Source organism: Pseudorasbora parva, chromosome 2 (genome assembly GCF_024679245.1).
Source record: "Pseudorasbora parva isolate DD20220531a chromosome 2, ASM2467924v1, whole genome shotgun sequence".
Lineage (NCBI taxonomy): Eukaryota > Metazoa > Chordata > Actinopteri > Cypriniformes > Gobionidae > Pseudorasbora > Pseudorasbora parva.
Window position 1 is genome coordinate 4,643,400 of NC_090173.1, and position 18,547 is coordinate 4,661,946.

An 18,547-nucleotide genomic window follows, 5' to 3' on the forward strand; every position below is an offset into this window, starting at 1 on the left:
TCTCTCTTCCTCATACGAGCCTAGGCTTACAGGTGAGTATACAGGAGGTACACTGGACTCTTAGCTTTGGACGTACAGGTGAGTACACAGGACAGTACCCAGGGCTCTTAGCTTTGGGCGTACAGGTGAGTATACAGGCGGTACACTGGCTCTTAGCTTTGGACGTACAGGTGAGTATACAGGACAGTACACTGGGCTCTTAGCTTTGGGCGTACAGGTGAGTATACAGGCCGTACACTGGGCTCTTAGCTTTGGACGTACAGTTGAGTATACAGGACAGTACCCTGGGCTCTTAGCTTTAGGCGTACAGGTGAGTATACAGGACAGTACACTGGGCTCTTAGCTTCAGACGTGTGGGTGAGTATACAGGCGGTACACTGGGCTCTTAGCTTTGGACGTACAGGTGAGTATACAGGACAGTACACTGGGCTCTTAGCTTTGGGCGTACAGGTGAGTATACAGGCGGTACACTGGCTCTTAGCTTTGGACGTACAGGTGAGTATACAGGACAGTACACTGGGCTCTTAGCTTTGGGCGTACAGGTGAGTATACAGGCGGTACACTGGGCTCTTAGCTTTGGGCGTACAGGTGAGTATACAGGACAGTACACTGGGCTCTTAGCTTTAGACGTACAGGTGAGTATACAGGACAGTACACTGGGCTCTTAGCTTTAGACGTACAGGTGAGTATACAGGACAGTACACTGGGCTCTTATCTTTACTCACAGCTCCGTAGGTAGACAGACGTTGGCTTTAGTGCTTCAAGTCTCAGGTGGCTGGAGAGGGCGTATTTACTCACAGTGGACTTCCAGCCTTCCTCACTAGGACAGACTTCTAAGGAACACGTTAACGTTGACTTCCCACACGTAGTAGAACAGTCCCACGATGATGCAGAGCCCTTGGCTCAGTCCTGAAAGCACTTCACAGACATAGGATCATACAGAGACAGCACATAAGCTCCTTCTACACAGCAGCCAATTCAACTTCCCTTCCTGTTATACTTCACACACTATTCACCGCAAGCTCTTACTTCATACAGTTGCCACACCACCACCAGGTGGGGGAAAGAGGTTGACGAGTCACAGTTGAGGTAAGGTATCTCCGGATACCTTATTTATATGCCTCCTTTTCTCTGAATCGCCCAACCACCAATCGCCACGTCCATTTGCACACCTGTTCTTAATAATCCCCCATTTCAGTTGCCCGGCGTTACCGGAACAGGTTGCGTGTCTCATGGACAACGGTCCGGGCGGAACAATTTCTTTTTTTTTAACAATTTTTTTTAGGTTCCGCCGCATTAAGTCACTCCGTAACATAAATTTGGGGTAAACCATGGACAGGGTTTCATAAAAGTAACAACCCGTTCTCGCACAGGTGCAAATTCATTCAGAAGTGAAGATAGCATGGAATTATAGTGCTCAACAGAGTTTGTAGTTCTTTCGTTCTTCACTGTCGTCACTCCTCCTCTTATGCGACCGAGCTCCTCTGTGAGATATAAGCCGGTGTGGCGGTCATCTGGTGCTCATTATCTCTCACGTCCGGTATATTAGGAAGTACGCTGGCATGGACGCATTATGTTTCTGCTTCAGAGACAAGAGCATCTCTTCACTCCTGCAAGCCTGAATGCGGAAGTTCTCTCTTCAGTCTTCGAGACGAGCGGTTCTCCTGGGTGTTGGTGTGATGGCGCGTTCCAGCGATCTCACATTGCCTGCCTGCTGATCTGTCCAGTGCAACAGCTGTGTGTGTTTTCCCTGGGCACTTTGACATCTGGGCACTCTGCAGAGCTTTCCTCTCACAAAAAGCGCTTGCATGTGGCACGTTTTTTTCACGCGGTTCAGCTCACGCAGACTCCTCCTCCTGGCTTCCGGGGTGTCCGCTATAACATGGTGGGGCCCAATGCCCCTGTCATGTGTGCGGAGATCGCCACCCTACTAGCGAAGAGTGTGATGAAGCCCGTCCCTTCAGCCTTACTTCATTGTACACAAGAAAACCGGTGGGTTACGACCTATCCTGGACCTATACGTCCTGAACAGATCCCTTCACAGGCTTCAGTTCATGATTTTAACAGTGAAACGCCTTTTGGAATGCGTTCATCCAGTCGATTAGTTTGCAGCGATCGACCTGAAGGACGCCTACTTTCATGTCTCCATCCTTCCTCGACACAGACCGTTTCTACTGTTTGCCTTCAAGGGGCAGGCATATCAGTACCCGGTCCTCGAAGATTGTCGAGGCAGCCCTTGCGCCACTCAGGCAGCAAGGGGTTCACATCCTGAACTACCTCTATGACTGGATTATACTGAGTCACTTTTGAGAGCGGATGTGCGAACACAGATATCTGGTACTCTACCACTTAGCTCGTCTGGGCCTTCGGGTCAACTGGGATCAACCCTTCTGCATGTCAATTGCCATGAGCTGCTGGCAGTACAGTTAGCCCTGCATCACTTCGGTTAGCCGAGCATTGCTGAGGGGTCAACACTTACTAGTCAGGTCAGACAGCACGGCCGCTGTAGCATACATCAACCACCAGGGTGGTCTACGCTCCTGCCGCATGTTTCAACTCGCCCGCCATTTCCTCTTATGGAGTCAGAAGCATCTGAGGTCCCTTCGTGCTGTCTATATCCCAGGGATCCTGACCTGTGCAGCCGTCGAGCACTCACAGCTTTAGCCACTCCCTGGGGAATGGAGACTATCTCCTGACGGTCCAGCTGATTTGGAAACAGTTCAGCGATGCGCAGGTAGATCTGTTCGCCTCCCACGACTCTTCCCACTGCAGCCTGTATTATACCCTGACCGAGGGCATGCTCTGCATGGATGCAATGGCGCACAGCTGGCCGCGGGGCCTGCGCAAATATGTGTATCCCCCAGTCAGCCAGGGAGGACAAGGAGCAGGTCACATTGGTTACCCCATAATGGCATGGCCGGACCTGGTTCTCAGAACTCCTACTCCTTGCAACAGCCCCTCCCTGCCAAGAAGCTCGCCAAGAAGACCCATGGAAATGCCAGATCGGGTCTGTGCTCTCGTTCCTACAGGAAGGGTTGGATCGAAGGCTGTCTCCTTTCACCCTCAAGGTGTACTTGGTCGCAATATCTGCCTACTATGACCTCTTGGAGAACAAACTGGTAAGTCAGTATGACCTAATCATCGGGTTCCTGAGGGGAGTGAGGAGACTACATCCTCCTTGCGCTCCCCTCATACCCTCTTAGGAGCTCTCAGTAGTCTTATGCTGGGTAAAGATTTTCAAAATGTGATTTTGACCACAAATAATCCTAGATTTAACCGTTTTGCTCCTATAGTGTGTGGTGTGCCATGATGTGAAAAAGACAGCACACCACACACAAACAGATTTGAAACTAGTCCCGACCGTAAACACAGGAAATCTCGCAAAATCCCACAAGACTTCAGGCCAGTGACACACTGCCTGCAAGAACCGCGTCTCAGGCACGGATCGAGCTGCACTGAAAACACGTGCAAGCTAGAAATAGAACAGATGCCTATTTTTCACGCAACATGCAAGTGTGTTGGAAGCATTTCCAGGCAAAATAGAATACACTGCAAAAAATGCTCTTTTTACTTAGGCTATTAACTTTGTCTTGTTTCTAGTCTAAATATCTAAACATTCTTAAATCAAGATGCATTTACTAGATAAGTAAAACTGCATAATATATTTTTTCTTGTTTTGTTGAAAATAAAATGTTTGCTTAAAACAATATTGATCTGCCAATGTGGTGAGAAAAACAATCGAGTTTCTGACTGAAATCTTGTTTTAGATTTTAATAGTCAGACACGCTTCTGGTGTGCAAAGGAGAAACGGCACACAGCTGACACGCAACAGAAACGCCATGCTTGCTGTGTCTCCGGCCTCAGAATAAGCACGGCGGATGATATGTAGGAAGAAATCGCGATGATAGTTTTTGGAATGATTTACACAGAAAATTCACGCAAAAGAAAAAAAAGGGTTTGGGTGAAGTCGTGGAGACGGTGGGACGGTCTGAAGATGTTACAGAGTGAGCTAGTAATGATAAAAAAAAAAAAAAAAAATTCACACTTTTTTTTAAATATTTGTTGTTCTTGGGTGTCTCTTGGGAAATATATATTATTCTCTTTGAAATTGCCTTTTTAAATAAACTTTAAATAATTGTTTTTATAGTCTGAGTTTCTTAAAGTCCATGACTATTTGATGTTATTAGAGAATGTTTGAAGATATGTTAGAATTAGGCTAAATAGAACTGTTGACACCGTAGCCTGCTTTCTGATTGGATATTATTTTGTTTCACGTGAGTGCGCGCACGTTTGTCCCCAGGGTTTCCCCAACACATCAGGATTTTTGATCGTAAATATTCAACATTGAATATTTCAACATGAATCCATAAGCAATTTCCAGCCACGCAGGCTCTGTTTTGAACAGTTAAAAATGACAAATAAATGCATACTCCGATTGCTCTTCACAAGTGATGTTTGATTATACCATTGGATGCTCAAAATTGATCGGGAGAACGCACGCTTATTGTACACGTAAGGCAATCATCGCGCTAAACTGCGTGCTGCATTGCAACACACACACATAGCCTGATCACGCGGAGATCGCGCGCGCCTCACACAAAACCATTCAGTAGCGCAGAAATGTATTGTCAACACAGTTCTGGGATTTATCAATAAAAGAGCTTAGAAACTGAGAAGTTCTAGCATATATTTCTTGATAACTAAACTCACAGCTTCACTATTAGTAGAGAGACGCTGCCAGGTAGAATTAATACACACACAATCACTCACTAATGCATTCATATACATGTAATCTTTATTGTGCTACTTTATCTGTATCTTATTAAGAACGAGCAGAAATCTGTGAGAAACATGACCATAAGAACTGATACAAAAGCTGTTATGTAGGAGAAATAACCATATGGGCAGTGCTGTGTCATATGCTGTAGCTGTCCTGTGCACAAGAAAACCCGTGTTCGCATCTCAGCTCGAGGCTCAGGCTTATTTGTTCATTAATGACGTCATCAGAGACTAGTTGACGTCGACTCGACTTTCATCACATAAATGTCGACTTTAAAAAAATAGAAATCGTTCAACCCCTAGTGTGTACCCAGCATTAGATGCTCTGCAGAGGGCTCCTTTGAGCCTTTGTGGTCAGCCGATATAAAGTTGTCTTTGACTATTTACTAGTATTATTTTGTTTCACGTGTGCGCCTACGTTTGTCCACTGGATATGTTACAGTCGATATAAAGTTGTCTATGAAGACAGCACTCCTGACTGCATCGGCCTCCATCAATAGGGTAGGGGACCTGCAGGCATTTTCGGTTGACAAAGCGTGCCTGGAATTTGGGCCGGGCAACTCTCACGTGATCATGAGACCCTGGGCTGATATGTGCCCAAGGTTCCCACCACACCGTTCAGAGATCAGGTGGTGAACCTGCAAGCGCTGCCCTTGGAGGAGGTTGGCTTCTTTGAATTGGAAGCGTATCCCCAAAAACTGTTTTCCTTCCCTAAACAAGAAATACATTAATGCTGTCTCTCCTTTGAGTCTCAGTCGGGAATAAAATTATATATTTTTTACTTGTGATGAACATCTCAGGAAAGGAGACATATTAAACACAACCGCAGAGGTTTTATTAAGACTAGTATCAGTCATTCAAAATGAAAAAAAAGTTAACAACAGGAATGAACAGATACAAGAATCAGGAAACGAGCTCCATCACAGAACAGAGAGGATTTTACACACAGAGTCTGTCCATTACTGAATTTAATATAATATTTAAAGCAGTTTATATACAAACCACAAGAAAATGACAATAATCAGAATGAAATATGAAAATATTTCTTCAGGCTGCTCAGAGTTTCTTCTCTGCTTTCTGAGAAGAGGAAAATCCAGCAATGACCAATCCTAAGTTTGAGCTATTTGTAATATTGTTGCAGATTCGCTCAAACTCAGCAGTATTTTATTGTCATATTGTAGGCATCTCTATTTCCTCTGGCCGCTGTGAGTCCTTCCTCCCTGTAAAATAAAGCCATTGACTGACCTCTGACCTCTCGTGTGTGTTTTTATCATGACTGCAGATTGATCCAGATCAGATGAGTGTGAAGGATCAGGGGCCGTTTTCACAAAACATCTTAAGGCTAAAAGTAGTTCCTAATTTGCAGATTTAGGAGAAACTCTTAAAAATAATGGGCGTGTAAGTCCTAAATTTAGGACTCCTACATTTTTTACAAAGCATTTTAGCATCTGCCCAAAGACACTGTCCAACACTGAGGCAATAGTGATAATTAATGAATCTTTAATAAAAAATAATAATAATGTCAGATCACCTGTGGTAGTTTTTTTTATAAGTTTACACTTACAAATGATTGAATAAAGTAAAACAATATAAGCGTATGTGACGTTCTTCTCTGAAGCGATCGAGGGCTCTGAGCTCTGAATTTAGCCCAAACCCAGAGTTCTGCCCCGTATCGCAGACCGAGAGCAAGGATCGGGGTGGCAGAGGGTTCCAGAAAACTGAGGAGGAACTATTAGAAAGACCATGCAATCTCTCGAGATGAAGACATGTAAGAGGCTTACACTTAGCTGAACATATACTAGTTTAGAACATATACTAGTTTAATTAGTTACTTTTTAAAATCTTTATATGAATATGGCAAACATTCATATTTTAAACATTTCATTTGAATATAGCAACATGAAACCTCAACAAAATATTTCTATAATTAAATCACTGACAGAGACCCCTTCCCCTATCAGCCAATCACTGACAGAGACCCCTTCCTCTATCAGCCAATCACTGACAGAGACCCCTTCCTCTATCAGCCAATCACTGACAGAGACCTCTTCCCCTATCAGCCAATCACTTACAGAGACCCCTTCCCCTATCAGCCAATCACTGTGGTCATAGTTAGCAAGCGAGGTCAACCCCGCCCTTACTCTTAGCTTAAGACTTCTCTCTATTCCTTAGTAAAAGTTGCTCTCAGCAGTTTTGTGAAAAGGGTTTAAGAGAAAACTCTTAACTAAGAACTTTTACTGCCATTTTGGACAACTCTTAGTGGTAAGATAAAATGTTTTGTGAATACGGCCCCAGATTGCGTGCGGCTCAAACTCACCAGCTCTTCTTGCACAGATGATCTGAAGAAGAATCACAGTAGGAGCAGCAAACACTGCCATCTCAACAATACTCACAATCACTGCAGGAAACACGAGAGGAAGAGAAGGAACTGAAGTCAAGGGGATTCAACTATGAACATTCACAGACTGACTGATAGTTTCAGTGACATAAAGCTGTCAGAATAAATCAACGTGTCGTACCTCTGATTAATGATCCAGCAGTCACACTGACTTCAGTTTCTCCTGGATCTGTGGAGAATAATAATATTAATGCTTTTCTAGGCACTCAAAGTGCTTTACATTGAAGGGGTTAATCTCCTCAACCACCACCTGATGATGCGACGGCAGCCATATTGCACCAGAGCGCTCACCACACACCAGCTGATTGGTGGAGAGGAGACAGAGTGATGAAGCCAATCAGGATATGAGGATGATTTGGAGGCCATGATGGACAGAGCTCAATGGGCAAATTTTGATCAGGACCTCGGTTTAACATCTCACCTAAAGGATGCTGCTCTTTGCCAGTATAGTGTCCCCATCGCTATACTGGGGCGTTAGGACCCACACAGACCACAGGGTGAGCGCCCCCTGCTGGCCTCACTAACACCATCACTATACTGGGGCGTTAGGACCCACACAGACCACAGGGTGAGCGCCCCCTGCTGGCCTCACTAACACCATCGCTATACTGGGGCGTTAGGACACACACAGACCACAGGGTGAGCGCCCTCTACTGGCCTCACTAACACCATCACTATACTGGGGCGTTAGGACCCACACAGACCACAGGGTGAGCGCCCCCTGCTGGTCTCACTGACACCGGGGCGTTAGGACACACACAGACCACAGGGTGACCACCCCCTGCTGGCCTCACTAACACCATCACTACACTGGGGCGTTAGGACACACACAGACCACAGGGTGAGCGCCCCCTGCTGGCCTCACTAACACCGGGGCGTTAGGACACACACAGACCACAGGGTGAGCGCCCCCTGCTGGCCTCACTAACACCATCGCTATACTGGGGCGTTAGGACCCACACAGACCACAGGGTGAGCGCCCCCTGCTGGCCTCACTAACACCATCGCTATACTGGGGCGTTAGGACCCACACAGACCACAGGGTGAGCGCCCCCTGCTGGCCTCACTAACACCATCGCTATACTGGGGCGTTAGGACCCACACAGACCACAGGGTGAGCGCCCCCTGCTGGCCTCACTAACACCATCGCTATACTGGGGCGTTAGGACCCACACAGACCACAGGGTGAGCGCCCCCTGCTGGCCTCACTAACACCATCGCTATACTGGGGCGTTAGGACCCACACAGACCACAGGGTGAGCGCCCCCTGCTGGCCTCACTAACACCATCACTATACTGTGGCATTAGGACACACACAGACCACAGGGTGAGCGCCCCCTGCTGGCCTCACTAACACCATCACTATACTGGGGCGTTAGGACACACACAGACCACAGGGTGAGCTCCCCCTGCTGGCCTCACTGACACCGGGGCGTTAGGACACACACAGACCACAGGGTGACCGCCCCCTGCTGGCCTCACTAACACCATCACTACACTGGGGCGTTAGAACACACACAGACCACAGGGCGAGCGCCCCCTACTGGCCTCACTAACACCGGGGCGTTAGGACACACACAGACCACAGGGTGAGCGCCCCCTGCTGGCCTCACTGACACCGGGGCGTTAGGACACACACAGACCACAGGGTGACCGCCCCCTGCTGGCCTCACTAACACCATCACTACACTGGGGCGTTAGAACACACACAGACCACAGGGTGAGTGCCCCCTGCTGGACTTACTAACACCATCACTACACTGTGGCATTAGGACCCACACAGACCACAGGGTGAGTGCCCCCTGCTGGACTCACTAACACCATCATTATAATGGGGCGTTAGGACACACACAGACCACAGGGTGAGCGCCTCCTGCTGGCCTCACTAACACCATCACTACACTGGGGCGTTAGGACCCACACAGACCACAGGGTGAGTGCCCCCTGCTGGACTCACTAACACCATCACTATACTGGGGTGTTAGGACCCACACAGACCACAGGGTGAGCGCCCCCTGCTGGCCTCACTAACACCATCACTATACTGGGGCGTTAGGACACACACAGACCACAGGGTGAGCGCCCCCTGCTGGCCTCACTAACACCATCACTATACTGGGGCATTAGGACACACACAGACCACAGGATGAACGCCCCCTGCTGGCCTCACAAACACCATCACTATACTGGGGTGTTAGGACACACACAGACCACAGGGTGAGCGCCCCCTGTTGGCCTCACTAACTCCAACACTATACTGGGGCGTTAGGACACACACAGACCCCAGGGTGAGTGCCTCCTGCTGGCCTCACTAACACCATCACTATACTGGGGCGTTAGGACCCACACAGACCACAGGGTGAGCGCCCCCTGCTGACCTCACTAACACCATCACTATACTGGGGCGTTAGGACCCACACAGACCACAGGGTGAGCGCCCCCTGTTGGCCTCACTAACACCATCACTATACTGGGGCGTTAGGACCCACACAGACCACAGGGTGAGCGCCCCCTGTTGGCCTCACTAACAACATCACTATACTGGGGCGTTAGGGCACACACAGACCACAGGGTGAGCGCCCCCTGCTGGCCTCACTAACACCATCACTATACTGGGGCATTAGGACCCACACAGACCACAGGCTGAGCGCCCCCTGCTGGCCTCACTAACACTATCACTATACTGGGGCGTTAGGACCCACACAGACCACAGGGTAAGCGCCTCCTGCTGGCCTCACTAACAACATCACTATACTGGGGCGTTAGGGCACACTCAGACCACAGGGTGAGCGCCCCCTGCTGGCCTCACTAACACCATCACTATACTGGGGCATTAGGACCCACACAGACCACAGGGTGAGCGCCCCCTGCTGGCCTCACTAACACTGCTACCAGCCTAGTTTTCCCAGGATTCTCCCATCCAGTAACGTGAAATGACTTGTGTTTAATAAATGCTAATTTAAATCAATTAAGATCAAAAACTCAGTTCTTTCAATCCCATATTTACATCAGCTTTACATTGACTTCCTGTGTGTGTGAGGAAAGTGAATGATTGAGGTCTACAGATTCAATAGTTTGATCAGCTCTTTCTCAGTAATTGGCTCTGTAAACCTCAGAAATAAGAAAGACATGCAGAAATACCTTGTGCAGTAAACACAGGTGTGTGTGTGGCTGTCGTCCTGTCAGAGCTTCGGGTAGTTAATGATTTCTGGTTTTCTGTACAAATTAAAGGATGGATTTTTAGTTCAGATACACCACATTCTGGAAAAAATATTTAAGTAATAAACATTGATCTTAGCCCTGTTTTGACTAGTGTGTGTGTGTTTGTAATAGTTCTCACAGCAGCTCATAACAGTCTAGTTATGATTATTGTGTATCAATGTCCTAAACTCACAGCCAGATCTGATTAAAGAGCTACTTTGAGTAGATGATATTAGTGATGATAAACTGAGAGTCAGATCAAAGCGCTGAAGTGAGAGACTGATGACGTGATCATGTGATCATGAACCTTGTGTAGGAGCTGCTGATGTAGTTGAGCTTGATTTCTTCTGAGAGTTTGAGCTGCTGACTGGAATCAGTGTTGATGAATCGACTGCAGAAGATGAATGTTCAGACGCATCATCTGTAGGACATTAACATCATATTTTCCTGATTATTAATCATAAACCTTCAGTTTGTCCTGAATCAATGACATTATTAAGCCTGATTATTAATCATAAACCTTCAGTTTGTCCTGAATCAATGACATTATTAAGCCTGATTATTAATTATAAACCTTCAGTTTGACCTGAATCAATGACATTATTAAGCCTGATTATTAATCATAAACCTTCAGTCTGTCCTGAATCAATGACATTATTAAGCCTGATTATTAATCATAAACCTTCAGTTCGTCCTGAATGAATGACATTATTTAGCCTGATTATTAATCATAAACCTTCAGTCTGTCCTGAATCAATGACATTATTAAGCCTGATTATTAATCATAAACCTTCAGTTTGTCCTGAATCAATGACATTATTAAGCCTGATTATTAATCATAAACCTTCAGTTTGACCTGAATCAATGACATTATTAAGCCTGATTATTAATCATAAACCTTCAGTTTGTCCTGAATCAATGACATTATTAAGCCTGATTATTAATCATAAACCTTCAGTTTGTCCTGAATCAATGACATTATTAAGCCTGATTATTAATCATAAACCTTCAGTTTGACCTGAATCAATGACATTATTAAGCCTGATTATTAATCATAAACCTTCAGTTTGTCCTGAATCAATGACATTATTAAGCCTGATTATTAATCATAAACCTTCAGTTTGTCCTGAATCAATGACATTATTAAGCCTGATTATTAATCATAAACTGAAGCTTCTGTGCATTTTCTGGCTTTGATCACTAATATTTCGCAAATCCTAAATGTATTTTGTAAATAAAGAGTGTTTTCTCACCTGAACTCTTGACAGTGTGTGTGACTGAGGTCTTGAGTTGTTTTCTCTGAGTAACTTCACATCTCCACTCTCTGTTGTGATCTTCATTCAGGAGTGTTGTAGTCAGAGTGATGTTACAGCGATCTGGAGCTGATATCTGATATCTGGAGTCTGTCTGAAGATCAACACCAGCCTGATTCACCCACAGCAGCTCAATATCCTCAGAACGGACCCAATCATCACAGGAGTATTGAGGATCTGAATACAACTGACAGGAGAGAGTCACAGAGCGGCCTGGACTGATCTCAGTCTCAGAGGATGATGATGATGATGATGATGATGAAGGAAACACTGAAACACAACACAAGACACACAGATCATTTGTGTGAGTTGAAACAAAGAATCTGCCCTTTTTAAATTGACCACATAATCAAACTCACCATGAAGAACGTGCAGATGAACACAAGCATCAGGTCCTTGTTGTTGTCCATTCACATATTGTCTGCAGGTGTATACTCCACGATCTTCTATTGTGACGTTGTTGATGTTCAGAGAGCAGTCAGACCCCAGACTCAGACTCTCATGTCTCTCTGTGTTGTTCTTCTTCATCCCTAAACGAATCAGTTCAACGGCTGCTGAATGTCTGAATCTGTTATAGATCCATGTAGTTGATGTGCAGTTAGAAAGAGCATTATTACAGGACAGACGGACATTTCCACCAGAACTGATGAACACATGATCATCATCAGCCACTCCACTGGAACCTGAAACACAGAACATCTGACTGATCATTATGATATATATTAATAAATGAAAACATACCAGCATAAAAAGGAGAGGATTGAAATAATGCAGTGTTTTCTCCTCATGTAATGCAAACTCACTGGAGAAGTGTTGCTTCACAGCGCTCTTATTAATATCCAACATTTAATGGTATTCAGAACAGAACCAGAATGAAAGAGTATCTATAAACAAGCCCAAACTAATTCATTTAAAGTGGCGTTGGGCTCATGTAGCCGAACTCTCTCATTCGGCAACGATCCAAATGTTTCCATATTTCTTGATGTATTCAGATGCTAAACTATTATTTATGATGTAAAACTTCATGACTGTTACAGTTTGGACAGAAAATCCTCCTCTTCACTCGCGCCAAAATGAGCTTGGCAACACCTCGCACTGAACACATTCATATTAATAATAACTGAAATATTAATACTGAAATATTAAACTGATCACCGGTCTCGGCACACCGGTCTCGGCGCACCCGTCTCGGAGCACCCGTCTCGGAGCACCCGTCTCGGAGCACCCGTCTCGGAGCACCCGTCTCGGAGCACCCGTCTCGGCGCACCCGTCTCGGAGCACCCGTCTCGGCGCACCCGTCTCGGCGCACCCGTCTCAGAGCACCGGCCTCAGCGCACCGGTCTCAGAGAACCGGTCTCAGCGCACCGGTCTCAACGCACCGGTCTCAACGCATTGCAGGTGTTGTGAACTTTTGCAGCGCGTTTTTGAATTTGCATGTGTTGTGAGGATTTGTTGCGCGTTTTTGAATTTGCATGTGTTGTGAACTTTTGCAGCGCGTTTTTGAATTTGCATGTGTTGTGAGGATTTGTTGCGCGTTTTTGTATTTGCAGGTGTTGTGAACTTTTGCAGTGCGTTTTTGAATTTGCATGTGTTGTGAACTTTTGCAGCGCGCGTGTTGTCAAACTGATGATGTTTTCTTTATTTGCTGGAGCTTTCTTCATGTGCAGCGTGTTGAGATGTCTCGGCCACCGTACAGAACAAACAAGAGACTCAAGAACAGCCATATATCTCTCTCTCTCTTTCTCTCTCTCTCTCTCTCTCTCTCTCTCTCTCTCTCTCTCACACACACACACTTTCATGTCTTGTGGACTTCAGGAAAACATCTTTAATGTAAAATATCTTATTCAAAAAAATGTGTATGATGTATTTGTATTGTACACATTTTGTATGATCACTCTTATTTTGTTAATTTATTCACAGATCCTGCAGCGGTTTACACACTTCTTGTAACTAAATCAGAAATAAATGAACGGTAATCAAATATATGAGCAGTGCCGTTGCTAATCTCTGACTCAACTGTGGGATAAACTAGCACTTCTGCCTCAGCATCATTACAATGATTTAAAACAAGACTAAAAGTGCTTCATAAAACAGCTCAAGATGTAAACTGATTTTATATTTCTTATTTGACCTCATTCTCTAAATGATTGTCATTTTAAGAGCGATGATTCCCACAATCTCTGAAAACCTGGATATATGAGGAACTTTAAAAGTGTGATTTCTAGAGCTTAAGAAGTCATTCAAATTAATACAATCTTTAAACAGTCATGATCGTTTCTATAATTCATATAATGTTTAATTATCAGGTATAATAGCTGAAAAATCTCTCTTTGAGTAAATGAATGATTGAAAATAAACAAAAAGCTTTACATCAGATCTGAATGACACTATGGGTGTACTCACACTAGCCAGTTTGAACCGTGCCCGAGTGCGTTTGACTAAACGCGGTTCGTTTGACTAGTGTGAGTGCTCCGAACCGTGCCCGGGCTCGGCTCGATTAGCCGGCCCTGGCCCGCTTGGAAGATGTGGGCCAGAGCACGGATCAGTTGGACTCGGGTGTTCACATGCAGTGTGAGCGCTAACCGGGCTGGAGTCCGTAATCAAAGCTGCAAAGTCCTTGCTGCACTTCAGCTGGTACCTTGCAAACCTCATAATACGAGCGGCACGATTACGTGAACATTTTCGCGCCACTAAGGCGACACATCTCTTTAACAACAGGCTGTGAGAGGGCTGTGGACCACCGTGGACCAAACGACACAAAATTATCCACAAAGAAAACAGAGCGATGAGAGCGCCGCTCTTCCTGTTTATTCGTGTGCTCCGTCACGAATGCTGAAACCCGAAACCGTCGCACCATAATGACGTAATCGTGCTCCGACACGAATGCTGAAACCCGAAACCGTCGCACAATAATGACGTAAGCGTGCTCCGGCACGAATGCTGAAACCCGAAACCGTCGCACCATAATGACGTAAGCGTGCTCCGGCACGAATGCTGAAACCCTATGTGAGTGCAGGCCAGCGGGGGAGTGGGGAGGGGGGACAATCGTACTCGGGCCCGGTTCATGGCAACCGTGCCTAGTGCGAGTACACCCTATGACACACATTATAACATCAGTGCAAATATCAGAACATCCCGTATTTTACCCTTCTTTCCCGTCATCCTCCGGTATTCGTATTTTCCCGGAAATCTCCCGTATTTTAACCTGCGTTATTAAAAAATAATACCGGAGTAAAAAAAACCAAAAACATTCCCACTCTGAGCTCTGTAACTCCTCGCGATAACTGCCGTCTGCAGTAGCCTACAGTACTGTAGGTGGCCGTTGTCGCGAGGTTAGTGTGTGAGGTCAGATGATGAGTGACAGCACGGGGAAAAAACAAAACAGAGATAGATGATGGACGTAACGATAGAGACGGAAGGCACTTCTGCCAAAAAAAAAAAAACCTAGTGTAAATACCTTGATCAATGGGACAGCAAAATTGAATATTCTGAAAAGGAGCAGGTGGGGGACAGTCACGCGTTTTGTAAGTTTTGTAACTGTGACTTCATCATGTGCGACAGCGGAAGATCTTTTAAAGTGACAGTATTAACTTATAATGACAATGTAAAGAACAAAAGTAATTGCTCACTAAATATGCTCTGCTCTTGAGTAAATAACTTTAGTACCTTTAAATAAGGATTAATCTATATATAATTCATAACTTATGCAGTGCAAACTGATAACAATTTATCTATATTTCCTACTTGTTAAGTTGTTATACAGGTAGGAAGAGCACAGGTACAAATAAAATGTATTATTACTATTATGGGTTTATGTGAGGATTTATGCCCCTCGAACCCCACCGCCACCCCCCGAATTTATCCCGGATTTTGATACCCAAATGTTGACAGGTATGATCATAGATATATTTACATAGATCTCCATTCGACCAATCCACAGGAACTAATGAGGAATATCTATATTTATGATCCCGCCAGGATTTTGACCTTCTTCGACGGAAGTAATGATACTGGAAATACTAGATGAGATTCGTCTGATATAAGGTAATAAATAAATACTGTTGGGTTTCTGGCAGAAACCAATCGTTTCATGTCTTAAGACATCAATGTGTCACCACGAGCCACATGGATTAATACGGATTTTAATATGGATGGTCTGTGTGTTTGAGAAGTGTGCCGGAGGGAGAGAGGGCGGGCGGCCTTCTGTTTGACATTTTCTGTGGAGATGCTCATTTTATTATTAATTAAACAAGGTTTGGATTTCTCTGTGACACCTTTGTCCTACTATGTAAACAGTAAATATATTAATAGTTGAGACAAAATGTAGCAGCAACGTGACTTACTGGAAAACGCGATCACTACAGGCAGATATCCGGTGGACACAGCGTAAAATAGAAGCAAGAGCATGAACGCGAGCCTAAAAAAGTCACTTGCAGACTTCTACAACGAACAAACTACTAAGCATTAGCTGTCAAAATGATGAGATTGTATGCATATACAGATAACATATTAGTTCTTAATCTTTGTGCTTTCACTCCACTGGTCGATGAAAATTAGACGCTGTTTCCATTGCTTCAGTAATTGATGTACCGCAGAATTTACACATTGCAGAATGTTTTTCTTTTAGAGTCTAACTACATATGAACTCTGTGTGACCGTTATAAGCAAACTGAATAACAGATGATGTAGAAGACATTTTCACACATAGTTAAGAGCTAGAGGCTCGCTCCACATAACATCCTTCCTGACCGAGTCCTGCTACCTTCGCACTAACTAAAATCACACATCATTGGACATGTCAAACGTCAATTTAAAGAAATTCTGACATAGATTAATAATCATGAATATTTTGAATGGGACTCGAGTGGATTCGGAAATAAGTCAGAGCCCTAATATGTACGAGTACGAGTCAATTCCAAGTCCAAATGCACAAGAGTCCACGATGAGACCGAGAACATTAAAATATGGTCTCAAGACTGAGTCTGAGTCTCGAGTACAAATCACTGATTCAGAAATAAAACACAATGAACCCAACGCCATGACATGACTTTCAGCAACAGTTTACCAAACTCTTTACCAAACACTTGCCACAATCAGTTTTTGAATATGTTCACATCATACAGATCTTTATGATATCTTATAGATAAACAGATGTGTTTACCTGAGAGAAGAGAAGAGAGAACGATCAGTCCCAGCAGACACAGATCACACTTATCAGCCATTTTCTGTTTCTGTCAGTCTTTCTGTTCTTTATATAGTCACAGCTCTTCCTTTATCATCATCAGCTCCTCCTGTGGTTGTGAGCCTCTTCCTATCTGACCAGTGTTTAGTGCTGACTCTATGATACAGAAGCCTTTCACTGACTCTGTATCATGCCTGATATAGAGCACACATGCCTGTCCTGTCTTGTGTGCACATGTGGGTATTGTTATGTTGAGCATGTGCTCGTGTCTGTTAGATCCCTCCCCCCTTGTTATCTCGGTATTGTTTTCATTTGTCCCACCTGTTCCCTCTTGATTTCTTCCCTTCTTAAGCTCCTTGTGTTTGTCTGTCCTGGTCGGATCGTTGTACTGTTGTGACCCTTCCTGGTATGTATTTTGTATGTTATTATTCTGTTTATGTATTCCACTGTCCTGCAGAGTTTAGCTCTAACCCTGATTAAAGACAGGTGAAGCTAATCAAGATCTTCAGGATCACTTGTTGAAAATACAGTGGGTACCCAGGAGCAGGGTTGAAGATCTCTGGTGGACATGGTCTCAACAGTGCTTCGGTAGGTGGTACGTCTTAAATTAACATCAACATGGATGTAGGACCCAAGGTTTCCCAGCAGAACATTGCCCAAAGCATCACACTGTCTCCACCAGCTTGCCTTCTTCCCATAGTGCATCCTGCGGCCATGTGCTCCCCAGATAAGCCAAGCACAAAATGTTCATACCGCCCCATCCCTAGTTGGCAGCTACAATGTTCTGTTCATTCATCTACTGAAAACAGAATGAATAATCAATCAATAAGAATCAATATTGGTTAGTAAAAATTAGAATTGATTAAAATTAATATTTTTACTGAGTCTGCCCAACTATTTAGAACTTTTTTTAGTGGGCGTGAAGTAACTCATTCAAAATAAGTACCTACCCATGAGTGTGTGAGATTTCAGACAGAGCCACTGACTGTTGGATATACACTTACCTAAAGGATTATTAGGAACACCTGTTCAATTTCTCAATGCAATTATCTAATCAACCAATCACATGGCAGTTGCTTCAATGCATTTAGGGGTGTGGTCCTGGTCAAGATAATCTCCTGAACTCCAAACTGAATGTCAGAATGGGAAAGAAAGGTGATTTAAAGGGGTACTTCAGCGCTGGGAAGATGAATCTGTATTTAAACTGGGTCATCAATGTAGTAGAAATAAGAAATTATTTTTGAATTTGGTGCCTTCTAGACTGAGAAAAGACAAAAAATGTATTTTTGTCTCATGGGGATGAAAGACTACAATTCCCAGAATGCTTTGCTGCCCTGTGAGGCCATTCCCAAAGCCACCAACTTGATTACTGTGACTGAGTTAGAGAAGACACTACAATTAAAAACTGAACGTGTCTGTTCAATATAATGAGTGAGATACCGCGCGAGTATCACAGCACTGAGCACTAACTGCAGGAGTGATGAGAGCTGAGGTAATCGCGACTACACTCGCGGCATACATTCACAACGCGAGTTCAGTCTGGCACGCGTTTCAGTTCATGCCTTTGCAAGCTTAACTTTCATAGAAACTAATTTGAGAAGTTAGAAGACTTACATTGCTCACCATAGCTCCGTTTAAATGAGTGCCTGCAGCTGCCTGCTGAGCTCTCCCTGC

General features: G+C 44.7%; 1 protein-coding gene across 1 annotated transcript; it reads right to left on the reverse strand.

The window, feature by feature from the left end:
* Nucleotides 1–5,592: 5,592 nt before the first annotated feature.
* LOC137049828 (carcinoembryonic antigen-related cell adhesion molecule 2-like) lies at nt 5,593–16,913 on the reverse strand. The gene is made up of 6 exons (XM_067428541.1): nt 16,853–16,913; nt 12,051–12,374; nt 11,627–11,961; nt 10,319–10,364; nt 7,097–7,177; nt 5,593–5,999 (listed from the first exon to the last, which is right to left on the reverse strand). The coding sequence occupies exons 1-6, from the start codon at nt 16,911–16,913 to the stop codon at nt 5,950–5,952; spliced, it is 897 nt and encodes a 298-aa protein (XP_067284642.1). The 3' UTR covers nt 5,593–5,949.
* Between the last annotated feature and the right edge of the window lie 1,634 nt (nt 16,914–18,547).

Coding starts and splice junctions, on each gene's coding strand:
- LOC137049828 (XM_067428541.1), bottom strand. CDS start 16,913: ATGGCTGATAAGTGTGATCTGTGTCTGCTGGGACTGATCGTTCTCTCT. Junction 12,375..16,852: donor TCTCTCTTCTCTTCTCTCAG/GTAAACACATCT, acceptor TCTGTGTTTCAG/GTTCCAGTGGAGTGGCTGAT. Junction 11,962..12,050: donor TCATCTGCACGTTCTTCATG/GTGAGTTTGATT, acceptor GTTGTGTTTCAG/TGTTTCCTTCATCATCATCA.